At 39.8% G+C, this 27,344-nt stretch overlaps 1 protein-coding gene across 1 annotated transcript in view; it reads right to left on the bottom strand.

The window, feature by feature from the left end:
* Window positions 1-445: 445 nt before the first annotated feature.
* The window catches only part of LOC128371968 (stonustoxin subunit beta-like), a 185,420-nt gene continuing 158,521 nt past the window's right edge, over window positions 446-27,344 (bottom strand). Inside the window, exons 5-6 of the mRNA XM_053332409.1 lie at window positions 1,628-1,674; window positions 446-984 (exon numbers count right to left, since the gene is read on the bottom strand). Coding sequence (XP_053188384.1) covers window positions 446-984; window positions 1,628-1,674 — 586 coding nt within the window. The remainder of the gene's footprint in view (window positions 985-1,627; window positions 1,675-27,344) is intronic.

Here is a 27,344-nt window from a genome sequence, read left to right as displayed (position 1 = left end):
AGTATGCAGTATTACAGTAAAAGTACTGCAGTATTATAATGATGTAGTATGCAGTATTACAGTAAAAGTACTGCAGTATTACAGTAAAAGTACTGCAGTATTATGAGTGGTATTTAGTTTAAATATTGATAAATGATGAATAAATAATAGGAGAGGGAAGAAGAAAAAACAAAGTTCTGATACACAAATGTGCTTTTTCATAATTTTTGATTTTTGCTGAAATATTGGATCATTTGAACATTTATTGAAATGAAAGCATGTGAGAAGTTTAGAGGAACAATCTGAGTCTGAGACAGATCTGCTTCACAGTGCAGAGTGTTTGATGTTTGATTTCAGCAGCTGATCTTCAGTCAGCAGAGTTTCTGTCCACAGGAGAGACTGTCCCTCCTACAGAGGACACAGAGAGACTCTCCCTCCTACAGAGGAACCAGAGAGACTCTCCCTCCTACAGAGGAAGCAGAAAGACTGAACCAGACCTGACTCTAAACCCAGCATACAGAGGTTCAGTGAATGTGGTGTTGAAGGTGTGGAGGTGGATCAGTGTGTCAGAGGAGACTCTGTAGAAGGACAGAGTGCCAGCAGGACAGTCCACATACACTGCTACTCTGTTAGAGACAGAGGAGGAGGAGGAGGAGGAGGAGGAGATGGATGTTTTTCTCTTATTGTGACAGATAGAGTAACCATCATCAGAGCACTTCAGACTCCAGGACTGATTGTTCCATCCAAACATACAGTCATAACTGCCTCCTTTCCTGCTGATTCTTCTGTAACTCACTGATAAAAAAACTCTGCCTCTGTACTCAACCTCCCAGTAACAGCGACCAGTCAGATCATTTCTACACAGCAGCTGTTCCCAGTAATCAAATCTGTCTGGATGATCAGGATATGACTGAACCTCCTCCACACGTGTCAACTTCCTGTTGTTGTCAGACAGTTTGAGGTTTGTGTTCATTGTGTTTGGATCCAGTTCCAGTTCACAGGCATCTGATGGAGAGAACGAGACACAATACAGCTGCAGTTTATCATCTGTTGATTTATTAACTACTTTACTGAAACCATTCAAACTTAAACCATCTCCATGACAACTGAGACATTCGTTCACTGAGGAATACCATGAGGTGTGACTGAAAGCTTTGGACAGACAGAGTAAGGGAACCTTTAACAGTTCTGTTAGAACATGAACAGTCAACATGACAGTGATATTCAGTAATATTCATGTTTGTTCCTCAGGTTTGGTGTAAAGTGAAGGTCTTTGCACATCAAGTCTGTTATTTTCATCTCAAACTGTCGTCTGTTACAAACACATTTTAGTCCAAATGCTCCAAACTACTGAAGTCAGTATGAATGAATGAACTTTATCTGCAGGAGAGACATGAGGGACATTTTGGAGCAGGTCGCGCCACCATGTGGACATTTATAAAACATTTCTCTTTTAACTCCTGAACTGTGACGAACAGAAGGAAATTTCTGTTTCATGGATTCATTGGTTCAAGATAAATGTCAGTTTAGACAACGCCCATTTCTGACAAAACACAGTTTCCATCATTTTGAACTTTTTTCACTTCTTTCACATATTTCATCCAGTTTTTCTCAAAGTTCTCATGAATCAAACTGAAAACACACTCACACTTCCTCACACCAGGTTTCAGTCTCTGCAGTCCACCATGGTCCATCCTGGAGGAAGAGACAAAGACACAATCAGCTTCATACACCTTCACTCATATCCACCATTAAACATGAACCAGAGTCCCTCAGTTAGTGTCTGTCCATCTGTCCATACCTGAGAGTGTCTACCTGTCTGTCCGTACCTGAGAGTGTCCATCTGTCTTTCCATACCTGAGAGTGTCCACCTGTCTTTCCATACCTGAGAGTGTCCAGTCTCCAGTGTGGATCCTTCAGTCCAGCAGACAGAAGCTTCTCTCCTGAGTCTCCTGGATGATTGTAGCTCAGGTCCAGCTCTCTCAGATGGGAGGGGTTGGACCTCAGAGCTGACGCCAGAGAAGCACAGCCTTCCTCTGTGATCAGACATCCTGACAGACTGAACACACACAACAGTTAATTTAATAAGCTTCTCATGATACTGCAGCTGCAGAGTTCATAACAGAGGTATCACAGCCTTCCACGTCCTCAACTGATATTCCATCTGCCACCTCCCTATATATTGACATATCTATGATGGACATGGTTTTCAAATAACTTAAAAGATTTGTTGTTAACTTATTTGTCCATCTCGAGTGAGGAATTTTACCTACTACACACTTGATATTACAACACTTCACCTCAGACATTACACTAAATCTTTTGAATATCAAAAACTCTTCATGTAAACTAGAAACTGGGGAGAAGTAAATATGCAGTACTATAATGACCTGAGTGTTTCCAGTCCGCAATGTGGACTCTCCAGTCCAGCAGAAAGCTGCTTCACTCCTGAATCCTGCAGGTTGTTGTCACTCAGGTCCAGATCTCTCAGACTAGAGGACTGGGAGCTGAGAACTGAGGACAGAGCTGCACAGCTTCTCTCTGAGAGGTTACAGCCACTCAACCTGAAGAACAATCAGCAGAACAAAAGGAAACAATTGCAAATATTATTTTTCTTCTTTGAGCACAAATTAAACTACATTAATTTGGATAGTACAGTGTGCACCTACAGAGCTTTGTTGGAGACTTTGACCACTGGCAGCAGCCTCAGAAGAGCCTCCTCTGAAGCAGAGTATTTCTTCAGGTCAAACACGTTCAGATCATTTTCTGATGACAGTAAGATGAAGACCAGAGCTGACCACTGAGCAGGAGACAGTTTATCTGTGGAGAGACTTCCTGATCTCAGGTACTGTTGGATCTGCTCCACTAGAGAACGATCATTCAGTTCATTCAGACAGTGGAACAGATTGATGCTTCTCTCTGCAGACACATTCTCACTCATCTTCTTCTTGATGTACTCAACTGTTTTCTGATTGGTCTTTGAGTTACTTCCTCTCTGTGTCAGCAGACCTTGTAGGAGAGTCTGATTGATCTGCAGTGAAAGACCCAGGAGGAAGCGGAGGAACAAGTCCAGGTGTCCATTTGGACTCTTTAAGGCCTCGTCCACAGCACTCTGGTAGAAACGTGGTGATTTGTCTCTGAACCAACAGGATGTTGTTTGTTGTTCCAGCAGATTGACTCCAGACTTGATGAATGTCAGATGGACATGAAGAGCAGCCAGAAACTCCTGAAGGCTCAGATGGACGAAGCAGAACACCTTGTCCTGGTACAGCCCTCTCTCCTCTTTAAAGACCTGTGTGAACACTCCTGAGCACACTGAGGCTGCTCTGATATCAATGCCACACTCTGTCAGGTCTGATTCATAGAAGATCAGGTTGCCTTTCTGCAGCTGCTCAAAAGCCAGTTTCCCCAGAGACTTAATCATCTTCCTGCTCTTCTTACTCCAGTGTGGATCTGTCTCAGCTCCTCCATCATACTTGATGTTCTTCAGTTTGGACTGAAGCACCAGGAAGTGGATGTACATCTCAGTCAGGGTCTTGGGCAGCTCTCCTCTCTCTCTGCTTTTCACCACATCCTCCAGAACTGTAGCAGTGATCCAGCAGAAGACTGGGATGTGGCACATGATGTGGAGGCTTCGTGATGTCTTGATGTGGGAGATGATGGTGCTGGCCTGCTCCTCATCTCTGAATCTCTTCCTGAAGTACTCCTCCTTCTGTGGGTCAGTGAACCCTCTGACCTCTGTCACCATGCCGACACACTCAGGAGGGATCTGATTGGCTGCTGCAGGTCGTGTGGTTATCCAGAGGCGAGCAGAGGGAAGCAATTTCCCCCTGATGAGGTTTGTCAGCAGCACATCCACTGAGGTGGACTCTGTAACATCAGTCAGGATCTCAGTGTTGTGGAAGTCCAGAGGAAGTCGACACTCATCCAGACCGTCAAAGATGAACACAACCTGGAACTCTTCAAACCTGCAGATTCCTGCTTCTTTGGTTTCAGTAAAGAAGTGATGGACAAGTTCCACCAAGCTGTACTTTTTCTCTTTCACCACATTCAGCTCTCTGAAAGTGAATGGAAATGTGAAGTGTATGTCCTGGTTGGCTTTGTCTTCAGCCCAGTCCAGAGTGAACTTCTGTGTTAAGACTGTTTTCCCAATGCCAGCCACTCCCTTTGTCATCACTGTTCTGATTGGTTCATCTCTTCCAGGTGAGGCTTTAAAGATGTCTTCTTGTCTGATTGTTGTTTCTGGTCTGTCTGGTTTCCTGGATGCTGTTTCAATCTGTCTGACCTCATGTTCACCATTGACCTCTGCAGTCCCTCCCTCTGTGATGTAGAGCGGTGTGTAGATCTGATTCAGAAGGGTTGGGTTTCCTGCTTTAGCGATCCCCTCAAACAGACACTGGAACTTCTTCTCCAGGTTAGACTTGAGTTTACGTCGACACTTTGCAGCACCAGTTCCTGAATGAACAAACAACAGACGAAATCAGTGAGTGGATCCTACAGAAAGTCTAGAAATCTGAACATGTAAGTGTGTCTGTGTAGTTTTTCCTCCTCCATCAGTTTTATTCAGCTCATCAGTGGAGGACAAACAGCCTCTGATCTGATGCAGATGTGTGCAGCATATTTACAGCAGAGTTTGAAATATAAACCTCTCCCATGTTGCCTCCATTTCCTCTCCATCATGTTAAATCTGTTAAAATCCTCTTACTGCTCTGCAGACGCTCAGCCAGCTCCTCCTGCTTCATTCTCCTCAGAAAGTGCACTGTGATCTTCAGAAATGCGTCTCTGCTGCTCCTCCTCTGCTCTTCCTCCTCACCGTCCAACACCTCCTCATCCTCACTCTGGCTTTCTAAGCATTCTGGGTCATCTGGACTCAGACCCCTCTGGACTCTCTTCAGCTCGTTCTTCACAAAAGTGACAATGTTCTCCTCCAGCAGCTGGAACAGAAAGATAAAGTGAACATTTCATTTAAACTGGTAGAACACAACATGTGATTCATGTGTCAGTCTGAAGGCCTGCTGGTCTAAACAGAGCGGCATGGACACTGTTAGGACCTGAATGCTACTTTACTATTTCATCTGTGGTTAATAGAGTTAATAGTAAAAGGTGTGTTTGTACATGTACACACCATAAATATGGAGTCCAGCTGTGTTTGATGCTGCTGTGCAGACTGATCACTGGGAACCTCTGAGCTCTGCTGCTGAACTCTGTGGAGAAAACATCACGTTTAAGGACATTTAATGACTCAAATCTGCACTCAGCTTATTAAAGATGTTCTGTCATGATGACAAAATGAACTCCTGTAAATCTGCTCTGATTACTGGATGTTAAATTCTTACCTTCCATCAGCAGGTTGTCCATCTTTAAAGTGAATAGGACGATCCATAGACCAGTCACTCTTCATGGACACACAGCTGGGTTCAGGAAAGTCTGCTCTCTGCTGCTGTATCCTGATACTAATACTAATCAGTAATAAAATCATGAAGTTAAAACCTAAAAACTAAACTTTATCATCAGTTTAAATTACAGAATTATTGATTTATTGATGGTGAGCTACTAAAAAGTCAGGATCAGTTGCATTAATACTGTAATGATATCTGTGTATTGACTGTTAAACTGAGTAGGATTAAATAAATAAAGTGAAGACAAAATAAATGAATCAGACCACAGCAAACAAAGTGAGGAGGTGTGTTACATGTCAGTGTTGTCCTGCAGAGGGCAGCAAACACCTGCAACACTGAATAAGAAGCTCTGTGAGAGAGGAAGAGGAGTATTTCTAAGATGAAGATGTTCCTGTCAAACTGAACAATAATCAGCTGTCCAATCACAGCTTGGAGGCAGAGCCATGGGCGGAGCTTATCAACAGCAGCAGAAGTGAAGTCAAACATGATAGACAGCCTTTGACAATCAAAGTGTTTCCTGTGTCTGAGGGACAGTACTATTGACTGTATGTTTAGCTCCATTTGTGAGGGACTGTTTGCAGTTTTAATGAGATGGATTGTGCTGCATGAAAGAACAGACAAGACAACAAACACTGAAATGTAACACACCTTTTCACTTTGTTTCCTGTGTTCTGATTTGATTTTAATGTGGCTTAGAAACCATTCATTGTCTCTTTACCAAAGGTTTTTCTATTAATTGTGACAGAGTAAACACTGATATGAACAGTTATACATAACATGCATTATGTCACATTTTCTTTATTGCTTTGATTTGTCTTTAATGAGACATTTTAGATTTTCTCTTCTTCTATAAATGAAAAACATTCTTGTGTCTAACAATCCTTTCTGTCAATTATAAATCTGTTGAGTCAGTTTATCAATCCTGAGATCAATATTCTGACCTTTGCTCAGCAGGGTCCATCTTTGAAGTTAGCTCAAGACAGACACATCCAAGTTAGCTGCTGCTCTGATTATTGATGTGATGTTTTCAAAGTTACACACACATATTGATATAGTGACCATGTTGGTGTCTTATAACACTGAACTCTTTGACATGTGACTGTTGCACAGGTGAACACTGTGATGTCACTGCTGAAACTATATATTGATTCCTCTTCTCAGGAGAGTCAGATAATAACAAACTTCACTTTTAAATTCTTACCTTCCATCAGCAGGTTGTCCATCTTTAAACATAATAGGACGATCCATAGACCAGTCACTCTTCATGGACACACAGCTGGGTTCAGGAGAGTCTGCTCTCTGCTGCTGCATCCTGATACAAACAAATCAAAGAGTTTAAAAAGATGAATTTTGAGCAGACTGTCAGCAGCTGAAGTTTTAGAAGCAGAATGAAAATCAGTAAGAAGACAGTGGATGAGAAATGTTCTCCTGTTCATCAAAATGTCATCTGATGAAAGATGCTGTCTCATCTTAGTTGATTAGTTGAGTAATCAGTGGTTGAGCTCTTTGTTAACTCACAAAGTTAGTAGTTCATTCTGAGTTATTGTGACTTATTATTCAGTAGTTGAGTGTCAGATGTGACAGTGAGTGTGAATAATGATGGTGGAGTGATGTGAGTGGAGAACAGTGATGGACAGTTAGAGATCCTCATCTCACCTCTGAGCTTTGGTCTGGCTGTCATGTTCCCCACACAGAGAGCTTTTAGAGGGAGGGACTCCCTCCTCTCTGTCCTCACACTGATCCATAGCAGAGAAACACCTTCACACAGACACAACAACATGCTCATTCATTACAACCAGCTGCACATCACACAGGTCTGCACTGCTGTCTAACATCCTGTCATTATTCATTCCACCACCAGATGGAGACAAAGTAAGAACTTATAGTTTAATAACGTTTTGAATGTTTGACTGTATGACTTTTCATTTGTCAGTATGGAGACACATCTCAGTTTAAATGGAGATGATCTGGTGGTGGAGTCAGCTACATGGAACAAGATAAGAAAGTACTGACCAGGTGAATTCAGATCCACATCCTTTCACAGAGTCATTCTACCTTCACCTGCAGAGGAAACACACAGAGAAATTGCAGCCGATACATACAGTTCATGTTGCATGTTTGCATGATATCCAATAGATGGCGCCCGCCATCTGTGGAGGACTCAGTAATCAGTAGAGATAGAAAGGACAAAAATCAGGAGGAGGAGAAGGAAGAAGCAATAAATTGAGCTGAATGCTGATCAGGTATGAAGAGAAATTAAACGATGAACAATTTTATGTTATATAATAATTTGTTATTATGATGGAGCACAGTTAAGTGTGCTGGGTTGTAGTGGCTGACCTAATGTTTCAAGATTCTTACAAAGGGAGTCTTTAAGAAACTCATCTTCCCATAGTCCTTGGTTGTTCAAACCCAGGTGTTAATTACACTCATGGACACAGGGTATCAAAACCAGAACCCCACTTCTCCATTGTTCTCTTTCAGAGAATTCTGCTGATGGTCAAACCTGTAACCAGCATTCATCCATGCTCCAACAGGAGGACTAGAACATTGCAGAACTGTTGAGCCTCTTCTCTGCACTACCAGGACAGTGATGACAGTTGTTCACCCCCTGACTCTCACACTATCACATTTTGATCCATACAACTGTAATCCTAACATTGACGATTACTTTATTACTCTAAAGCTGTACACAAGTTTAATAATCATGAATTATTGTAGATAACCAAACCTGTAACCATTGCCCAACAAGTGAAATGGTAAAGAGTCATCCATCCTTTTTTTTATGTGAAATTTGATTTATTTTTGTGAATACATTTAATCTGTTTTCATAAAGCACTCATTACGGTTAACTCATGATCCACTTTTAAAACATAGCACTTAGATACTGTTTTATTGCTATTCCATTGGCTTCTAACCTTTTTCACTCTAACAAATACTTACATATACATCATCATATTTTTACTTCACTATATTTATGGTTGTAGTTACAGTTGTGCTCTTGGTCTGGTTAAATAACTGAATATCATGAATTTAAAGATGTTTTTAACAGTATTTCTGTGACCTTGTTTTAAGTTTATTATTTTATTTGTTTTATAACCTGTTAATCATTAACCATCCCACCTGTGAAACAAACTCTTTTTGTTGGACTGTGGACTGTTGTAACTGTGGATTAGTAGTTATAACTGTAATAATTACCTTTGATGCTGCCACAAAACTTATTGACCAATTAAATAAATGGAACACACAATTAGTGACTTCAAAAACCCATTTTACAAAAACAAACTTGAAACTGTTTGCAACATTTTGAGTTCATTTTATGAAAAAAAAAGAAGTCACATTCACTGCATATTTTCTTAATCATTGTATTTAGCTAAAGTTTTGTAGAATGAATGTCGTCGTACCCAAACCATTTCACCCCCAGTTTTCATTGTTGAGCAGGGTGGTGAACCACTTGGAAATGACCCAAATCTTTATATTATGTCATGTACATACTGTCAATTACATGTTTATGCTCATATAACTAATTTTATAGTATTATCAGTCTAAGAGTTTACATATTGCCAGCTTAGCACAGGTGGGACAATGGGCAGTACAATAATAATATTAATGTCAATGTACATTATCATCAAGCTGTGACTGACTAGAAAAGTACAGTCTAGTAATAAATACAAACTTCTAAAGTAATGTTATGTAATTGTTTAGGTTCATGATGATGGATGTCCTGGTGTGAATTTTATTGTACAGATGTTTCTAATATTATCTATCATCAGCAAGTTTGTCTTATTTCTTCTGTTTTGTTCGTTTCACCAGTGCAGTAAACAAAGCAACATAACACATCACTATAGCTACCAGATCATTTTAACACCTGCTGACACAAACATGGTGAAAACGGTCTCCTACGTTACCTTTAGATTAATGAAGCCGATGAGCAAAGGTGAAATATATCAGCAGCTTGAACCAGAACACCAACCAGAAGAAGAATAAACATGTAACTCAGAGCAGGAGGTTTTTAAGGTCTGTTGATTTACAAACAGTCTAAACTCTCGGTGTTCATCTTTAATCTGAAGTCTTCTTTAAGGAAATCTGATCACAGAACAACAGCTCTGAACTTTGGAACAATTGAAGTCAAACATTAACAGACAGTATAAATCTTTATCAGTTGAATCACAAGGTCTGATCATAGTTTTATTGTTTGTGCATTTTGTATTCCAACAACAACACAAAAATAGCAAGATGAATAGTGTTTATCATATGAATAGAAATGATATGGAGTACAGACACTGGTGGTGGCTGATGAAGTGATGGGAATACTGATACTGCAGAGACTGGGTGAAGAAGGGAAAGTGGAGCTGCATGCCAGACTAGAGCTGAGAGAGATACATATTTAAAAAGACAGCAAACAATGAAAGTGTGCTGCTGTGCAAACGTGATCAGCAGGTGAATGTGTTTGAAATGAGGCAAATGAAACTTAGCCAAAGTTCAGTCAGGAAGACCTTATTTCATATCATTCAGGGAGTTAACTCTTCCAGCCTTCTCTCTCTCTCTCATTTATTTCCTAGTTGTCAGTAAATGCCACACTTCATAGTTAACCTGTCATCTAGTCACAGTCTTTTTTAAATATGCTTCTCTTTCTCTCTGCTTCAGTCTGACTTACAGCAGTTACGTTTGTGTCCCCCCATTTCCTAATCTCTGCCCAGTCACAGCAGTCCACCTTTAATTCTACCATCTTCTCATCTGACTCATCAGCAATCACCACCACCAGTGTCTGAACTTCATGGGGAACCTATTTTTTTGCAGCTGTTCTGGGAGGATTTCCTCATTGAGTTCAAGCACCAAAGGCTTTGTCTATTACTAAAGACTTTGTTTCTCTCATTGTATTATAATAAATGTATTTTTTATTCACTTGTATCTCCTGACTGAAATGAATGTACGTTCCCGTCTTCATTATTAGTGCTCATTATTATAACAGGTGCATGTGTATGAGGACAGTATGTTTGTCTGAGGTGTTTATCAGTGTTCAAGGTGGAGATTTTAATTCTCATAAAATGACATAATTCAGAGAATAATAATGCATCATACCTTCTTCTGTTATCTGTTATATGTTGTAAGTAACATCTGAACCTGCAGTGTTACTGTTGCCCCCCCTAACTTGATGGAAGTGGTTGGAAACCCGGATGCCGCTGAAGCGATGGCGGTCGCTGTATATGAACACAGAAGCAGACAACATTAGCTTCCTTTCCACTCGGCTGCAGGATTTATTCTGCTTCACAAAAGTATAGTGAGCAAGTATACAATTTTACAGAGCATAACTACTTATTTCTTAACTATTCATGACACAAATGCATACTCTTTAGGTGATTATTAACCCACCTATACCAGAGGCAGAAAAAATTAGCTTCCTTTCCACTCAGCAGCAGAAGAAGAAGACTTCTCCTCACTGGAAACACTTCTTGGGGTTTACCGCCATCTAGTGTCCGTAAGTGTGTACTGTCTCTCACACACTGCGGGAAAATCTCCACACAACTTCTAACAGGAACACAAACCTGACCAGTACGACAGGTCATAAACACAATTAATTACTTTACTAAATTAAATTAATTAAACTCTACAAACACTGTTTATCATAACGTTTCTATCTTTGAACTCACAGTTCTGCTTTTCTTTAATTTATTTTTTTAGACACAATAAAACTTAACTTTTCCTATTAACACAATAAACATTTGTAGACTGGTTTCCTTAATAAACATATAACCCCCATACATTTAACATATATTTAATTCTGTTGTTTTAATTAATTTGTTTATAGTTGATTATTCTGAACATTAGACAAACTACAGCTATAGTTACATTTCCATTCATTTTGTGTATACATTCATACATAAAATCATATTTAACTTATATTTATTTATGTTTCACAGATATTCATTGCAATTAAATCATTAATGTTGTTGTTGCATTAATAAAAGACCAAAAAGGGGGCCACTAATTAAACTGAATCTGACTTACTGACTAAAATAAACAGGGAGACATACTGACTTTATAGAAATGGACTTGCAAAGAAAAGAAAGACAATTATCTAAAGAGTGAATACAGAAGGATTATAAAGGAAACTGATTTTGACACTACTTAAAGAACAAACTGTAAAGGTGGACACTTTAATTTCATTCTTTTTATTACTTTGATTTAATACTGAATTGAAAATTTACTATTGAAATTGAAACACAGTGAGCAAAGTGATATACTTCAGTTGATCCATTTTATTTTCTTAAGTGAATCCAAGTTCACATCTAAAAGAAAAAAAAGGGAAAATCTTGGTTTATTCAATTATTTCATTATTTATTATTTTGTGTAATAAATATATGTTTTTAGTCCTGTTATTTAGCATTTGTGTTTTGCTTACCATCCTCCTTATCGGGCCTATGTGTGTGATATTTATGTAACTGTTAACTTAACAATTGGCTAATCTCATTTCAAGTGGTTACAAGTTTTTGGACTTTTTCTCTAATCTTTGATGTTTGCTGAAATATTGGATCATTTGAACATTTATTGAAATGAAAGCATGTGAGAAGTTTAGAGGGAAGAATCAGTATTTGGTGGAGCTGTTGACAACTCATAGACATCTGAAATGTGAGCTGACTACACACTGCTTTTTGGTTTCATCTTTAACAATGTGTTGTATTTTAAAGCTTGTTATATTATCCATTGTGTCAGTAAAGTGAGGATGCTCTCAACAATTATGTCATGAATAGATTTATTGATGATTGTTTGATAAAATACACGTGAGAACCATAAAAACACTCAAAAGCTGATCTTCAGTCAGCAGAGGAGATTTTTTGTTACTGTGTATCTCAAATTTATACACTTATCAAACATCATGATGATGATTATACAGATATACTTATTAATATAAGGTATTTGAAATCAGTTAGTAATGTAATGTAAGCAACGTGTAGAATATTGCATACAAATCAAAACTATTACTCAGTACTAATCAAAACATCAAAAATATAAGTAGAAAATATGAATCAAAACTTAAACTCAAAAATAAATGTATGAAATATAACCATTAATTACTTAGCATGTTGAGGAGGAATATAAAAATACATCATACTTATTCAAGATACACATTTATAAGGAATATTGGAGCTTTTAAATCCATTAATCAAAAGACTTCAAGTGCTGCTGTAGCAGTTCATACTCAGTCCTATTTGTCATCTTTACACACAGCAAGTCATCTTCAAACTATAACCAATACTTCAGCCCTTTTTATATTTTACACATTGAGCCATAACCACAGAGAGGTTCTAGGACTTCTGATGCGTGGTGATATGGATCATCAGCCAATCATCTCCCGGGGCTGGAGGTCAATCCATCAATTACCTTCAGTCTTAACACACATTAACAGAACATATTAGGGCCGTTTCCACTGAAGAAGTTCCTGGAACTATTTGAGGGACAGGAACTTTACAGGAACCTTCCTCTCACTCGGCCCTGTCAACCGCTGTGTCTCCACTGAGAGGGCTGAGTGAGAGGAAGTTCCAATCAGCACCCAAGAGCTTTTCGAGGCCGTTCTGAGTACCTACTCCGAGGCAGGGACTCGCTTAGCCCCTGTAAAAGTTCCAGAACCCTGTCCTTTGGAGGCGGTTCCTGCGGTAGAGACACGAACCAACTGCCACGGCCCCGTAAAATTACCCCGAAGTTCCTGCGGTGGAAACGGCCCTATTTTAACACAAAAAGAACATTTAAACACAAAACACACCCACAGTCCTGACATCGATGAATCACGTAGAATTCACAGTACAGTGTGTGTGATGTTTGATTTCAGCAACTGATCTGTCCACAAAGAGACTCTCCCTCCTACAGAGAAACCAGAGAGACTCTCCCTCCTACAGAGGACACAGAGACTCTCCCTCCTACAGAGGAACCAGAGCGACTCTCCCTCCTACAGAGGACACAGAGAGACTCACCCTCCTACAGAGGACAGAGAGACTCTCCCTCCTACAGAGGACAGAGAGACTCTCCCTCCTACAGAGGACACAGAGACACTGAGGAACCAGACCAGACTGTAAACCCAGCATACAGAGGTTCAGTGAATGTGGTGCTGAAGGTGTGGAGGTGGATCAGTGTGTCAGAGGAGACTCTGTAGAAGGACAGAGTGCCAGCAGGACAGTCCACATACACTGCTACTCTGTTAGAGACAGAGGAGGAGAAGGAGGAGGAGGAGATGAGTGTTCCTCTCTTATTGTGACAGATAGAGTAACGTCCATCATAAGAGTACCTCAGACTCCAGGACTGATCATTCCTTCCAAACACACAGTCATCTCTGCCTCCTCTCCTTCTGATTCTTCTGTAACTCACTGATATAGAAACTCTTCCTCTCCACTCGACCTCCCAGTAACAGCGACCAGTCAGATCATTTCTACACAGCAGCTGAGGCCAATGATCAAATCTGTCTGGATGATCAGGATATGACTGAGCCTTCTTCACATATGTCACCTTCCAGTTGTTATCAGACAGTTTGATTCTTCTGTTCATTGAGTTTAGATCCAGTTCCAGTTCACAGGCATCTGATGGAGAGAACGAGACACAATACAGCTGCAGTTATTGATCTATCATCTGTTTGATGATGACGTCATCTTCATCCTCAGTAGGATGTCACTGACACACACACAGACACACACACACACACACACACACACACACACTGTAAACACACAGACAGACATAGAAAAACACACAGACACACACACACAGATACACGCACACACACACACACACACACACACATACAGACACACAGACAGACATAGAAACTAGGCTTTACACGATCAGGATTTTTGGGGCCAATCACCGATCAGTGAGTTTAAATAAACCGATCAATGAGTTTAAATAAGCCGATCACCGATCCGATCACGTCTTCTTTGTCCACGCTCCGTTTCTTAAACTCGGCTTCTCCTCCTCGTGTTCCCTTCAGGTACATTTATCCCCACGAGGTTCTTTAGTGTTGCTCAGATTGTTTGTGTTTTATCTGTCTGCCCACAACACCGTCAGCTAATGATTCAAGATTCAAAAAACGTTATTGTCCGTCACTTCGGAGTAAATGAGACAGATAAAACACAACATCTGTAATCTATGCAACGGGAGCATCTGCAAAAAGTTTCAACATGAGGACATTGATCGGATCAGCGAATTAAGACATTACAGCCGATCTCACTAATTACATAACATGCTAAATATCGGCCGATCCGATATAGCCGATCAGATCGGCGTAGCCTAATAGAAACACACACACACACACACACACACACACACAGACTGGAGCTGTATAACTGTACAGATATTTAATGTTTTATGACTTTTTATTTATTGAGTTCTTTTATTTTTTTGTGGTGTTTTTGTTGTTCTGTTCTGGTTGTCAGTCTGAATGTTGACTTTATGCTTCTTGTCCCCCCTGTTTATTTTGTTGTTTCTGTTTTTAATTCTCGTTTCTTTCCACAATAAAACAAAAAAAATCAAGATAAAAGCACACTTACACTTCCTCAGACCTGGTGTCAACCATCGGACTCCAGCAGGCTGCAGGCTGAAAGGAGGAGGGGGGTTAGAGCAGCACGTTCTCTTTGGCTGCGTTCACACTGCAGGCAAATCTGATTCAATTCAGATTTTTAGGCCTGACTGTCCACACAGTTTTTAGCAAGTGTCCAAATGGGATTTGGCTCTGTGCAGACTGGGCCATATTATTGACCAAGCTGACAGGTTGCCGTGGCAACGTCGTTGGAGCGGAGGCGTCATCTAGCGTGTATTGTGTGATGTCATATAATTGCGACAGCGAAAGTAACAACAAACCCTCGAGCTTCCCTTGAACTGAGCCATCTCCCCAAAGATCAAGAAACTGGTTTGGTCCTCTGTCCACGGACTGATGTTTACGTCCTCCAGTGATATCAGCTAGCAACAACTGGAATAAGCATGAGTCTGGTGCCGCATGGAGTGACGTAGCGTAGAGACGTAGCGTAGAGACGTAGCGTAGAGACGTAGAGAGACGTCACGGACAATCAAATCCGATTTGAGTGTTTGGAGCTGTTCAGACTTAGACATATCTGTCCAAACTTCCTCCCAAAGATAGTTTACAAAAATCGGATCTCATGTGATTTATGACTGTTCAGACTTCATAAGAGCCATCTGGTTCCAATCTAGGTTGGCTAAAAATCGGATTTTGGCTTGCAGTGTGAACGTAGCCTAATTGGGATTGGGATTGTGTGTGTGTGTGTGTATATATATATATATATATATATATATATATATATATATATATATATATATACACACATATATATACACATATATATATATATATATATATATATATATACACACACACACACACACACACACATTATATATATATATATATATATATATATATAAAATTTACAGGAAACTTCAGTTAGAAAGAAGAAAAAGTCAAAAATTCAGTTGAGATCTGTGATCAGCTCTGTCAGAGAAAATGTTTCCAGCTCTTCCTCCTCTATCACACATTGTCTGTCCATACCTGAGAGTGTCCACCTGTCTGTCCATACCTGAGAGTGTCCACCTGTCTGTCCATACCTGAGAGTGTCCACCTGTCTGTCCATACCTGAGAGTGTCCAGTCTCCAGTGTGGATCCTCCAGTCCAGCAGACAGCTTCTCTCCTGAGTCTCCTGGATGATTGTAGCTCAGGTCCAGCTCTCTCAGATGGGAGGGGTTGTAGCTCAAAGCTGAGGCCAGACAAGCACAGCCTTCCTCTGTGATCAGACATCCTGACAGACTGAACACACACAACAGTTCATCTAATGAGCTTAAAAACATTCTCAACTGTAAAATGCAAACACAATCATGTGCAACATTTCCTGAGCAAAAAATATACTTTGTATGTTCACCTGCATGAACAGGACATGACAGCAATGCAATGCGGTTATTAATTCGATTATAGTAGATTTTCTTGACATTATGCACACTGAGTCTACACTGAAGATTAAATGACAGAACATATATCTACATACTTGTAAATGTAACATGTCACATGTTGGCATGAAATGTAAACTATAAACTAAGGTGAAGCCAAAATATTACTTTAAATACGTAGTCATAAGAAGGACCTGAGAGTTTCCAGTCCACAGTGTGGACTCTCCAGTCCAGCAGAAAGCTGCTTCACTCCTGAATCCTGCAGGTTGTTGTTACTCAGGTCCAGATCTCGCAGACTGGAGGACTGGGAGCTGAGAACTGAGGACAGAGCTGCACAGCTTCTCTCTGAGAGGTTACAGTCATTCAACCTAAAGAAGAAGTTCAATAAAGCAATTCACAGATCCAACATATAAAGAAAGTAAAAGACTGGTAGGTAAACTTTTATAGATCGCTTAATCATGACCTCAGACTTCCCAGTGTACATTGTGGACTCTCCAGTCCAGCAGAAAGCTGCTTCACTCCTGAATCCTGCAGGTTGTTGTTACTCAGGTCCAGATCTCTCAGACTAGAGGACTGAGAGCTGAGAACTGAGGACAGAGCTGCACAGCTTCTCACTGAGAGGTTACAGTCAGTCAGCCTGAAGAAGAATTTTAATAAGTTAATTCACAGATCCAATATATAAAGAAGGTCAGAACTTGGTGGGTATACCTTTACAGATTACAGTTGAATCCTGACCTGAGGGTTTCCAATCCACAGTGTGGTCTCTCCAGTCCAGCAGAAACAAGCTTTACTCCTGAATCCTGCAGGTTGTTGTTACTCAGGTCCAGATCTCTGAGACTAGAGGACTGGGAGCTGAGAACTGAGGACAGAGCTGCACAGCTTCTCTCTGAGAGGTTACAGCCACTCAACCTAAAGAAGAAACAGCAGAACAAAATAAAATAATGGCATTCATTTTCTTCTTTGAGTAAAGATTACAGGTTCATATGTAGGAATCAGAAATTCCTTCTCATTAATGACACTGGTGACCATTAAGTGAGCTGAAGTCAACATCCTGTTGATCACACTCCATCAGAACAAGCTGACTGTATGTGATGCTTTTTTCCTCACTTACAATTCAAATAATAAAACAAAAGATCTCAATCCTCCACAACAATCCTCTATGACAATGTTATGGTGGACATACAGGTGGAGATATTTCCCTAGTTATAGAAGTTTGGTTCAAGAGATTTGCTGATGCAGTCAGAGAGATTGAAGTTATTTTAAAAATGTGCAGCTGTAGCTCAAGAAGCCCCCCATCATCCCCCTGCTCAGTCTATGGTTCTGTGTATACTTACAGAGCTTTGTTGGAGGCTTTGACCACTGGCAGCAGCCTCAGAAGAGCCTCCTCTGAAGCAGAGTATTTCTTCAGGTCAAACACGTCCAGATCTTCTTCTGATGACAGTAAGATGAAGGCCAGAGCTGACCACTGAGCAGGAGACAGTTTATCTGTGGAGAGACTTCCTGATCTCAGGGACTGTTGGATCTCCTCCACTAGAGAACGATCATTCAGTTCATTCAGACAGTGGAACAGATTGATGATTCTCTCTGCAGACATATTCTCACTGATCTTCATCTTGATGTACTCAACTGCTTTCTGATTGGTCTGTGAGCTACTTCCTGTCTATGTCAGCAGACCTCGTAGGAGAGTCTGATTGGTCTGCAGTGAAAGACCCAGGAGGAAGCGGAGGAACAAGTCCAGGTGTCCATTTGGACTGTTTAAGGCCTCGTCGACAGCACTCTGGTAGAAACTTGTTGATTTGAACACTTTAGACCAGTATGTTGTTTGTTTTTCCAGCACATTGACTCCAGACTTGATGAAGGTCAGATGGACATGAAGAGCAGCCAGAAACTCCTGAACACTCAGATGGACGAAGCAGAACACCTTGTCCTGGTACAGCCCTCTCTCCTCTATAAAGACCTGTGTGAACACTCCTGAGTACACTGAGGCTGCTCTGATATCGATGCCACACTCTGTCAGGTCTGATTCATAGAAGATCAGGTTGCCTTTCTGCAGCTGCTCAAAAGCCAGTTTTCCCAGAGACTCAATCATCTTCCTGCTCTCTGGACTCCAGTGTGGATCAGTCTCAGCTCCTCCATCATACTTGACGTTCTTCAGTTTGGACTGAAGCACCAGGAAGTGTATGTACATCTCAGTCAGGGTCTTGGGCAGCCTTCTTCTCTCTCTGCTTTTCAACACATCCTCCAGAACTGTAGCAGTGATCCAGCAGAAGACTGGGATGTGGCACATGATGTGGAGGCTTCGTGATGTCTTGATGTGGGAGATGATGGTGCTGGCCTGGTCCTCATCTCTGAATCTCTTCCTGAAGTACTCCTCCTTCTGTGGGTCAGTGAACCCTCTGACCTCTGTCACCATGCTGACACACTCAGGAGGGATCTGATTGGCTGCTGCAGGTCGTGTGGTTATCCAGAGGCGAGCAGAGGGAAGCAGATTCCCCCTGATGAGGTTTGTCAGCAGCACATCCACTGAGGTGGACTCTGTAACATCAATCAGGATCTCAGTGTTGTGGAAGTCCAGAGGAGGTCGACACTCATCCAGACCGTCAAAGATGAACACAACCTGGAACTCTTCAAACCTGCAGATTCCTGCTTCTTTGGTTTCAGTAAAGAAGTGATGAACAAGTTCCACCAAGCTGTACTTTTTCTCTTTCAGCACATTCAGCTGTCTGAAAGTGAATGGAAATGTGAAGTCTATGTCCTGGTTGGCTTTGCCTTCAGCCCAGTCCAGAATGAACTTCTGTGTTAAGACTGTTTTCCCAATGCCAGCCACTCCCTTTGTCATCACTGTTCTGATTGGTTCATCTCTTCCAGGTGAGGCTTTAAAGATGTCTTCATGTCTGATTGTTGTTTCTGGTCTGTCTGGTTTCCTGTATGCTGCTTCAATCTGTCTGACCTCATGTTCATCATTGACCTCTGCAGTCCCTCCCTCTGTGATGTAGAGCGGTGTGTAGATCTGATTCAGAAGGGTTGGGTTTCCTGCTTTAGCGATCCCCTCAAACAGACACAGGAACTTCTTCTCCAGGTTAGACTTGAGTTTAGGTTGACACTTTGCAGCACCAGTTCCTGAATGAACAAATAACAAATTAAATCAGTGAGTGGATCCTACAGAAAGTCTAGAAATCTGAACATGTAAGTGTGTCTGTGTAGTTTTTCCTCCTCCATCAGTTTTATTCAGCTCATCAGTGGAGGACAAACAGCCTCTGATCTGATGCAGATGTGTGTAGCATATTTACAGCAGAGTTTGAAATATAAACCTCTCCCATGTTGCCTCCATTTCCTCTCCATCATGTTAAATCTGTTAAAATTCTCTTACTCTGCAGATGCTCAGCCAGCTCGTCCTGCTTCATTCTCCTCAGGAAGTGCAGTGTGATCTTCAGAAATGCGTCTCTGCTGCTCCTCCTCTGCTCTTCCTCCTCACTGTCCAACACCTCCTCATCCTCACTCTGACTCTCTAAGCATTCTGGGTCATCTGGACTCAGACCCCTCTGGACTCTCTTCAGCTCGTTTTTCACAAAAGTGAGGATGTTCTCCTCCAGCAGCTGGAACAGAAAGATAAAGTGAACATTTCATTTAAACTGATAGAACACAACATGTGATTCATGTGTCAGTCTGAAGACCTGCTGGTCTAAACAGAGCAGCATGGACACTGTTAGATAGAATAGAATGCCTTTATTGTCATTATACAAATTACAATGAGATTTGAAGCTTCGCCATGAAGTGCACACATTAAATGGACATGAAATATAGTCATTAAACAGACATAAAATCGACATTAAAATAGACATAAAATAGACATTAAAGAAAATTATGTACAGTAAAGGTGAAATGAGGTAGGGAAAATAAGTGACTGTAGTGGTTAGCAGCACGTGGTCGAGGTAGCCATGACATTTTTAGTGCAAGTATGCTGTAATAATAGTGCAAAGGTATATGTCTGAGAGCATATTGATATGCAAATGGCGGTGTTAAGACATATTGTAGTGCAGTGACAGATCTTGATTGGGTCTGGATCAGTTTCTTAGTGCAAGCTTGAGTTGAGTATGGTGACGGCTCTTGGGAAGAAACTGTCTCTGAGTCTGTTTGTTTTGGCTGGTATGGTCCTGTAGCGCCTGCCAGAGGGCAGCAGGTTGAAGAGGTGGTAGCCGGGATGTGTATGGTCTTTTATGATGCTCATTGCCCTTCCTAGGCACCGGGAGTTGTAGATGGTGGACAGGGGAGATAGGGGGCAGCCGATGATCTTTTGTGCTGTGTCGGTCACAAAAGATCATCGGCTGGGACCTGAATGCTACTTTACTATTTCATCTGTGGTTGATGTAGTTAAAGGAAAAATTAATCACTGTGAATATGATAATAATCAATATGATATGATAATAAACGAATGATACACGGATTGTCTGTGTATCATTTGTTCATTTGAGAATCCAAAAATCAAAAAATGGCTTGTTATTTCATAATTTGTTTATGAATGTGATACAAAAAAGGAACTTACCAATTGTTCTTCAGACTTTTGACTTTATGCTCAGGTAAAAAAACGAAAATTAACAAAACTGACCCGGGGCCAAATTTGTTTTTGATATTTAACTTTTCCAATTTCCGTTGACTGGAAGTTATTTATTGACTTTCTCTTCAGATGTGTGAGGGACTGCATGACACATTTTGATGCACAGACTCACATTGAATTTATAAGTTGGAAGGGACGGACCAGATGCTTTATTGTAAGTAGGTAATTTATGTAGTAAAAATGTGCCATTATTTTTGAAATTGGGAAAGAAAATCAGAAAAAGGTTGTAGTTTATGGGGAAATCCTACAACAACCAGAATGCATTGCATGTCTTCATATCTGAATGACTGTATTGATGGTGTGTTATGGCCAGCAGAGTACCAAAGAACAAGTTCCTGAGCTTTGAATATCTTTTTACAGAGGCTTATTTTCATTTATAAAACTTTTCCTCATCAAGTCCTGGAGTGCTGGAGTCAGTTATGTGGATTATTATAAATGTATGAGGGCTGCATGGTGCTAGATGCAGACACAAGTTACATGTAGGTTAACACAGTCACTGTTATTCTGTTATGTATTCAGAGTTGGAAAAGTGATATAATTGTCAGGAAACAAAGTCAGGTGTAACAAAGCACTGCAAAGCTACCTGGCTGCAGCGTCTCTATTTTAGCTCCTGTGGTTGCTTCTTCCTCCTCTTCAGCCTTGTATCATGAAACAAGTTTTCTTCCAAAATGCTGATATTTTAAAGTATTTAGTGCTATGACATTTTACTGTCTGGTTTTCCCTAACACTAATTTAACATATTGTGTTTTGGGAGACCTACATTTTACTGTCCTTGAAGGCACCACTACAGAAAATGAGGAAACATAGTTTGTTGTCTAATCCAGATCTCCAAAATCTACTGGATGACAACTTTTACCACTAACTGAGCGGGGAGCTCTGGGTACAGATGGAACTTAAACATTGTGTTATTTGCATATACTACCCATGCTGTGTTTGTACATCTACACACCATAAATATGGAGTCCAGCTGTGTTTGATGCTGCTGTGCAGACTGATCACTGGGAACCTCTGAGCTCTGCTGCTGAACTCTGTGGAGAAAACATCACGTTTAAGGACATTTAATAACTCAAATCTTCACTCAGCTTATTAAAGATGTTCTGTCATGATGACAAAATGAACTCCTGTAAATGCTGCTCTGATTAGTGTATGTCAAATTCTTACCTGTGATCAGCAGGTTGTCCATCTTTAAACATAATAGGATGCACCATAGACCAGTCACTCTTCATGGACACACAGCTGGGTTCAGGAGAGTCTGCTCTCTGTTGCTGCATCCTGATACAAACAAACAACAAATCAAAGAGTTTAAAAAGATGAATTTTGAGCAGACTGTCAGCAGCTGAAGTTTTAGAAGCAGAATGAAAATCAGTAAGAAGACAGTGGATGAGAAACGTTCTCCTGTTCGTCAAAATGTCATCTGATGAAAGATGCTGACTCATCTTAGTTGATTAGTTGACTAATCAGTGGTTGTGCTCTTTGTTAACTCACAAAGTTAGTAGTTCATTCTGAGTTATTGTGACTTATTATTCAGTAGTTGAGTGTCAGATGTGACAGTGAGTGTGAATAATGATGGTGGAGTGATGTGAGTGGAGAACAGTGATGGACAGTTAGAGATCCTCATCTCACCTCTGAGCTTTGGTCTGGCTGTCATGTTCCCCACACAGAGAGCTTTTAGAGGGAGGGACTCCCTCCTCTCTGTCCTCACACTGATCCATAGCAGAGAAACACCTTCACACAAACACAACAACATGCTCATTCATTACAACCAGCTGCACATCACACAGGTCTGCACTGCTGTCTAACATTATTTTATATTAATATAGTATAAGGACAGTGAATAAAAGCTTTGTTCATGTTGCTGCTCTCTGGTTAAATAAGTTAATATCATGAATGAAAAGATTTTTTTTAACAGTATTTATGTGATCTGGTTCTGAAAGAGTTCAGGATTTATTGTTGTATGTGTTTTATTACCTGTTTATTACTAACCGTCACATCTGTGGAACAAACTCTTTTTGTTGGACTGTTTCAAGATGACAGAACAGATTATCCTTTGATACGACCATAAAACTTCTCCACTATTTAAATAAATGGAACAAATAATTACTTCAAAAAACAGTTTTACAAAAACAACTTGAAAAAAATTGAAAAATTTAAGTATAGTGTATAGTTTCATCATCATTTAATTTATGCTCAAGTTTTGTACAATAAATGTCATCGTACCCAAATCCAGTTTCAGTCGTTGGGCAAGGTGCTTTAACATTTGAAAATGACCCAAAAGAAAGTCTAATCTTTATATTATGGCAAGCACATATTGTATATTACATGTTCATACTTATAATTCATATTACAGGCGGTACAGTAATAATATTAATTTCAATGTACATTATCATCTCTTAAGCTGTGACTGACTACAGTTACAGATAAATACAGTTCAGTGATAAATACAAACTTTGAAAACTTTTTAAGAGGTAACTTTTTAGGTTCATGGTGTTGATGTCCTGGTGTGAATTTTATTGGACAGATGTTTCTAATATTATTTTATGGATGTAATATCTTCTATATTTTCATGTAAATTAGTAGAAAAAACAATTTGAGATTAAATCATCTATTCAGACACGACACAGCAGAGCCTCAACATGAACAGACACTGTAATAAACAGGTGTTTCTATTTTTCTGGTCACTTCATGCATCTCATCAACAGGTTGAATTTCAACTTTATCAAGATGAAGTTATTCTTATGTCTTCTGGTGTTTAGTTTATTCCAGCAGTGCAGCAAACAAAGCAACATAACACATCACTATAACTTCCATCTCTACTGATATCAGATCATTTTAACACCTGCAGACACAAACATGATGAAAACTGTCAGTTACGTTACCTTTAGATGCTGAAAATCATCTGAATGAAGCCGATGAGTGAAGGTGAAATATATCAGCAGCTTCAACCAGGAATCCAACCAGAAGAATAAACATGTAACTCAGAGCAGGAGGTTTTTTAAGGTCGGATGATTCACAGTCAGTCTCATCTCTCTATGTTCATGTTTAATCTGAAGTCTTCTTTACGGAAATATGCTCACAGAACAGCAGCTCTGAACTTTGATATAGCTGAAGTCAAACATTAACAGACAGTATAAATCTTTATCAGCTGAACCATAAAGTCTGATGATAGTTTCATATTTGTGCCTTTTATATTCCAACAACACAAACATTGGCAAGATGATATTTATCTGTAGTAAATGTCCAAAATATGTTAACATGAGTAAAATGAGACAAATGAATGTATACTGTCTTCCTTGTTAGTGTTATAACGAGAGAGAGAGAGAGAGAGAGAGAGAGAGAGAGAGAGAGAGAGAGAGAGAGAGAGAGAGAGAGAGAGAGAGAGAGAGAGAGAGAGAGAGAGAGAGAGAGAGAGAGAGAGAGAGAGAGAGCTGTGTGCTTGTCTAAGTCATTTATGAGTATGGAAAATAGGGAGGTCTGCTGTGAATAACAAACAGGAAACTGATAACAGCAGATGTAAAACACACAGCACCATCTGCTCTCTAAAGCAGTCAAAGTATTTTAATTACCTGAAGTTAGGTGGAGTAACTGAAACACACTTATTAAGCACACACATATGTATATCATTTTCAATAGCTGAAATTGTAGTTCTTATAAAATAAAATACTCCAGTTGACTTTACAAAATAATTATATTCAAAATAATAGTTTTATGTATTTAGATATGAGCAGTTGGAAAACTATTGCTCTCCATCATCTAATCTAACAGCCAACAAACCCAAAAAACTACTTATAAACTGCCAAAGCTGAAGCAACACAGCTGCATCATATCAGTTAATCAGCATCGACACAGGTGAGCACCAGGCCTTCACATCTTCCATATTCTATCAGATATCAGTATCTCATAAGTCAAAAGATGATTCAAAATCAAACTTAGATACTGCATACACAGATCCACAGAAACGTCTGATTTAACATTAGATACATTAGAACCCTTAATATTGTTCCAACACCACCAATCAGCCTGATTCCTCTCAGTCTGCCAGACTCACTAAATAACTGTCAGGGACCTAGGCTTGCTCTCCTTTCCCCCTGTGTTCCTAGTGTTGTTTCTCACCCTTGTGTCTAGAGCTCGGTATGGTCTGTCAATCACTGCCTCATCAACCGTCTACTCTGCTGCTGCATATAAGCCAGGCTCAGTCATCCGTTCATCTGTTATCCATTAGTGGTAACTTGGCCTAACCTTGTATTTAGTTTGTATTCTCCTAGTTTAACTGCATCCTGTATTAATGCTTGTCTGCCTCTTCTTCAGGTTACCAGACCAGATCATCAGACTCACCTTGTTTCATCCAGCTCCTTCAGACTGATCTGCCTTGGACTCACCTATGATCACCAGCTCTGATCCTGGAGAAACTCCAAGGATTCACTTACCTGCCTGCTCACTCTGACACCGTACCTCAACATCAGGATCAAACTCCAGTAAAAAGGACTTTGCAAAATCTCAATCATTCTCTGACAATAAACAATAAAGCCTTCTTTGTTCTGCACATTGAGTCAATAGAAAATTAAACTTAATCACAATAAAAAAAACTTTTCTTAGCACTTAGTTATAGATAAAAGATAATAGAACAAACAGTGTGTCTCCTCCAGCAGGTCGATGCACACCTGAAGGGCCCAAAAAGGCCCCTCAGCTTTAGTCTTTAGGTTTGATGGAGTAATGACCTACAGAGGATCTAAAGGTTTCATTAAAGACTCACTGGGATCCGATGGAGGGATTTGAGAAGCGGTGTGATGTGTTCCTCCTGTTGGAGCTGGTGATGAGTCTGGCTGCCACATTTTGAATCAGCTGAAGTTTCTTGAGGTTTTGTTGTGTGAGGCATGAGGAGCGAGCAGCAACCTGAGCAGGATGAAATGAATCCTGACAGATTAAAAAGATTTGGTAACGTTTGTAATGTTTGATGAGAGGAACTGTTATTCAGGGTTGAGTGAGAATCTGTGATAATAATAATCCATATTTCATCTATATAATGTAAGTGATAAAACCAGATTTACTATATAATATATAATATAGACTATATCATATTCATATTTTATAGACTATATAATATTCATATACATGTTTAAATCTGGTTTTACACTTTGTATAACTAAACTAAGATTTAAAATGCACAGATCAATCAACTGTTCATTCCAAAGTCTTTGTAGTGACTATGTCCTGTACTTTTAGCACTACTGGAGGCTAATGGATCTGATTCGTCTGACGTGTACGCAGGTTTAGATTTTACTTCCTTTACATAAATTTACAATAAACTAAACAGAAAAACAGCCCTTTGCTCCTGAGCACAGTCAAAAACTTTTCCTCACCGTCACCTGGCTTGATTGGCATGACCTTTTTATCTGTGTCCAGCCGGCCTGTTACCGTGCTCCCCCTAGCGCTTGGGAGGAGAACTACCACTCAAATGAAATCAAATATATGGCTCCTACAGTCTTTTTAACAAATAGGATAATAACTTTTAATAACAAGGAAAGTAAAAATATAATATAATATAATATAATAATATAATATTAAGGAGAAGACTTAACTGTAAAAAGGAGTTTGAATGTTCTTCAGTGTGTTTTATTTAAATCTTGTGATTACCATATCTCCTCTTTTCTGTGTTGAATTTTTACTTATTCAATATAATTCGGCGTGATGATGGTTACTGAGGGTGGATAGGATCAGTTTGTAATTGTAGGGGCATAGTTTGATGTGAAGTCTCTGAAGTCCCACTGATCCTGCCAAATCCCACCATCTCAGCCAAGTTGCCATGGTAACTACCGTGGCAGAGCATAACTACTTATTTCTTGACTATTCATGACACAAATGCAGACTCTTTAGTGGAATATTAACCCACCTGTATATATTAACACAGAGGCAGACAACATTAGCTTCCTTTCCACTCGGCTGCCTCTATAGGGTTTTATAATGTAATAAATATATGTTTTTATTCCCGCTATTTTGCATTTGTGTTTTGCTTACCATCCTCCTTATCGGGCCTATGTGTGTGATATTTATGTAACAATTGGCTAATCTCATTTCAAGTGGTGGTTTACAAGTTTTTGGACTTTTTCTCTAATCTTTGATTTTTGCTGAAATATTGGATCATTTGAACATTTATTGAAATGAAAGCATGTGAGAAGTTTAGAGGGAAGAATCAGTATTTGGTGGAGCTGTTAATAACTCATAGACATCTGAAATGTGAGCCAACTACACACTGCTGTTTGGTTTCATCTTCAACAATGTGTTGTATTTTAAAAGCTTGTTATATTATCCATTGTGTTAGTAAAGTGAGGATGCTTTCAACAATTATGCCATGAATAGTTTTATTGATGATTGTGTGATAAAATACATGTGAGAACCATAAAAACACTAAAAAC

Source organism: Scomber japonicus, chromosome 1, assembly GCF_027409825.1.
Source record: "Scomber japonicus isolate fScoJap1 chromosome 1, fScoJap1.pri, whole genome shotgun sequence".
Taxonomy (NCBI): Eukaryota; Metazoa; Chordata; class Actinopteri; order Scombriformes; family Scombridae; genus Scomber; species Scomber japonicus.
The sequence above is the reverse complement of the archived record's forward strand: the minus strand, read 5'-3'. Positions and strand labels throughout refer to the sequence as shown.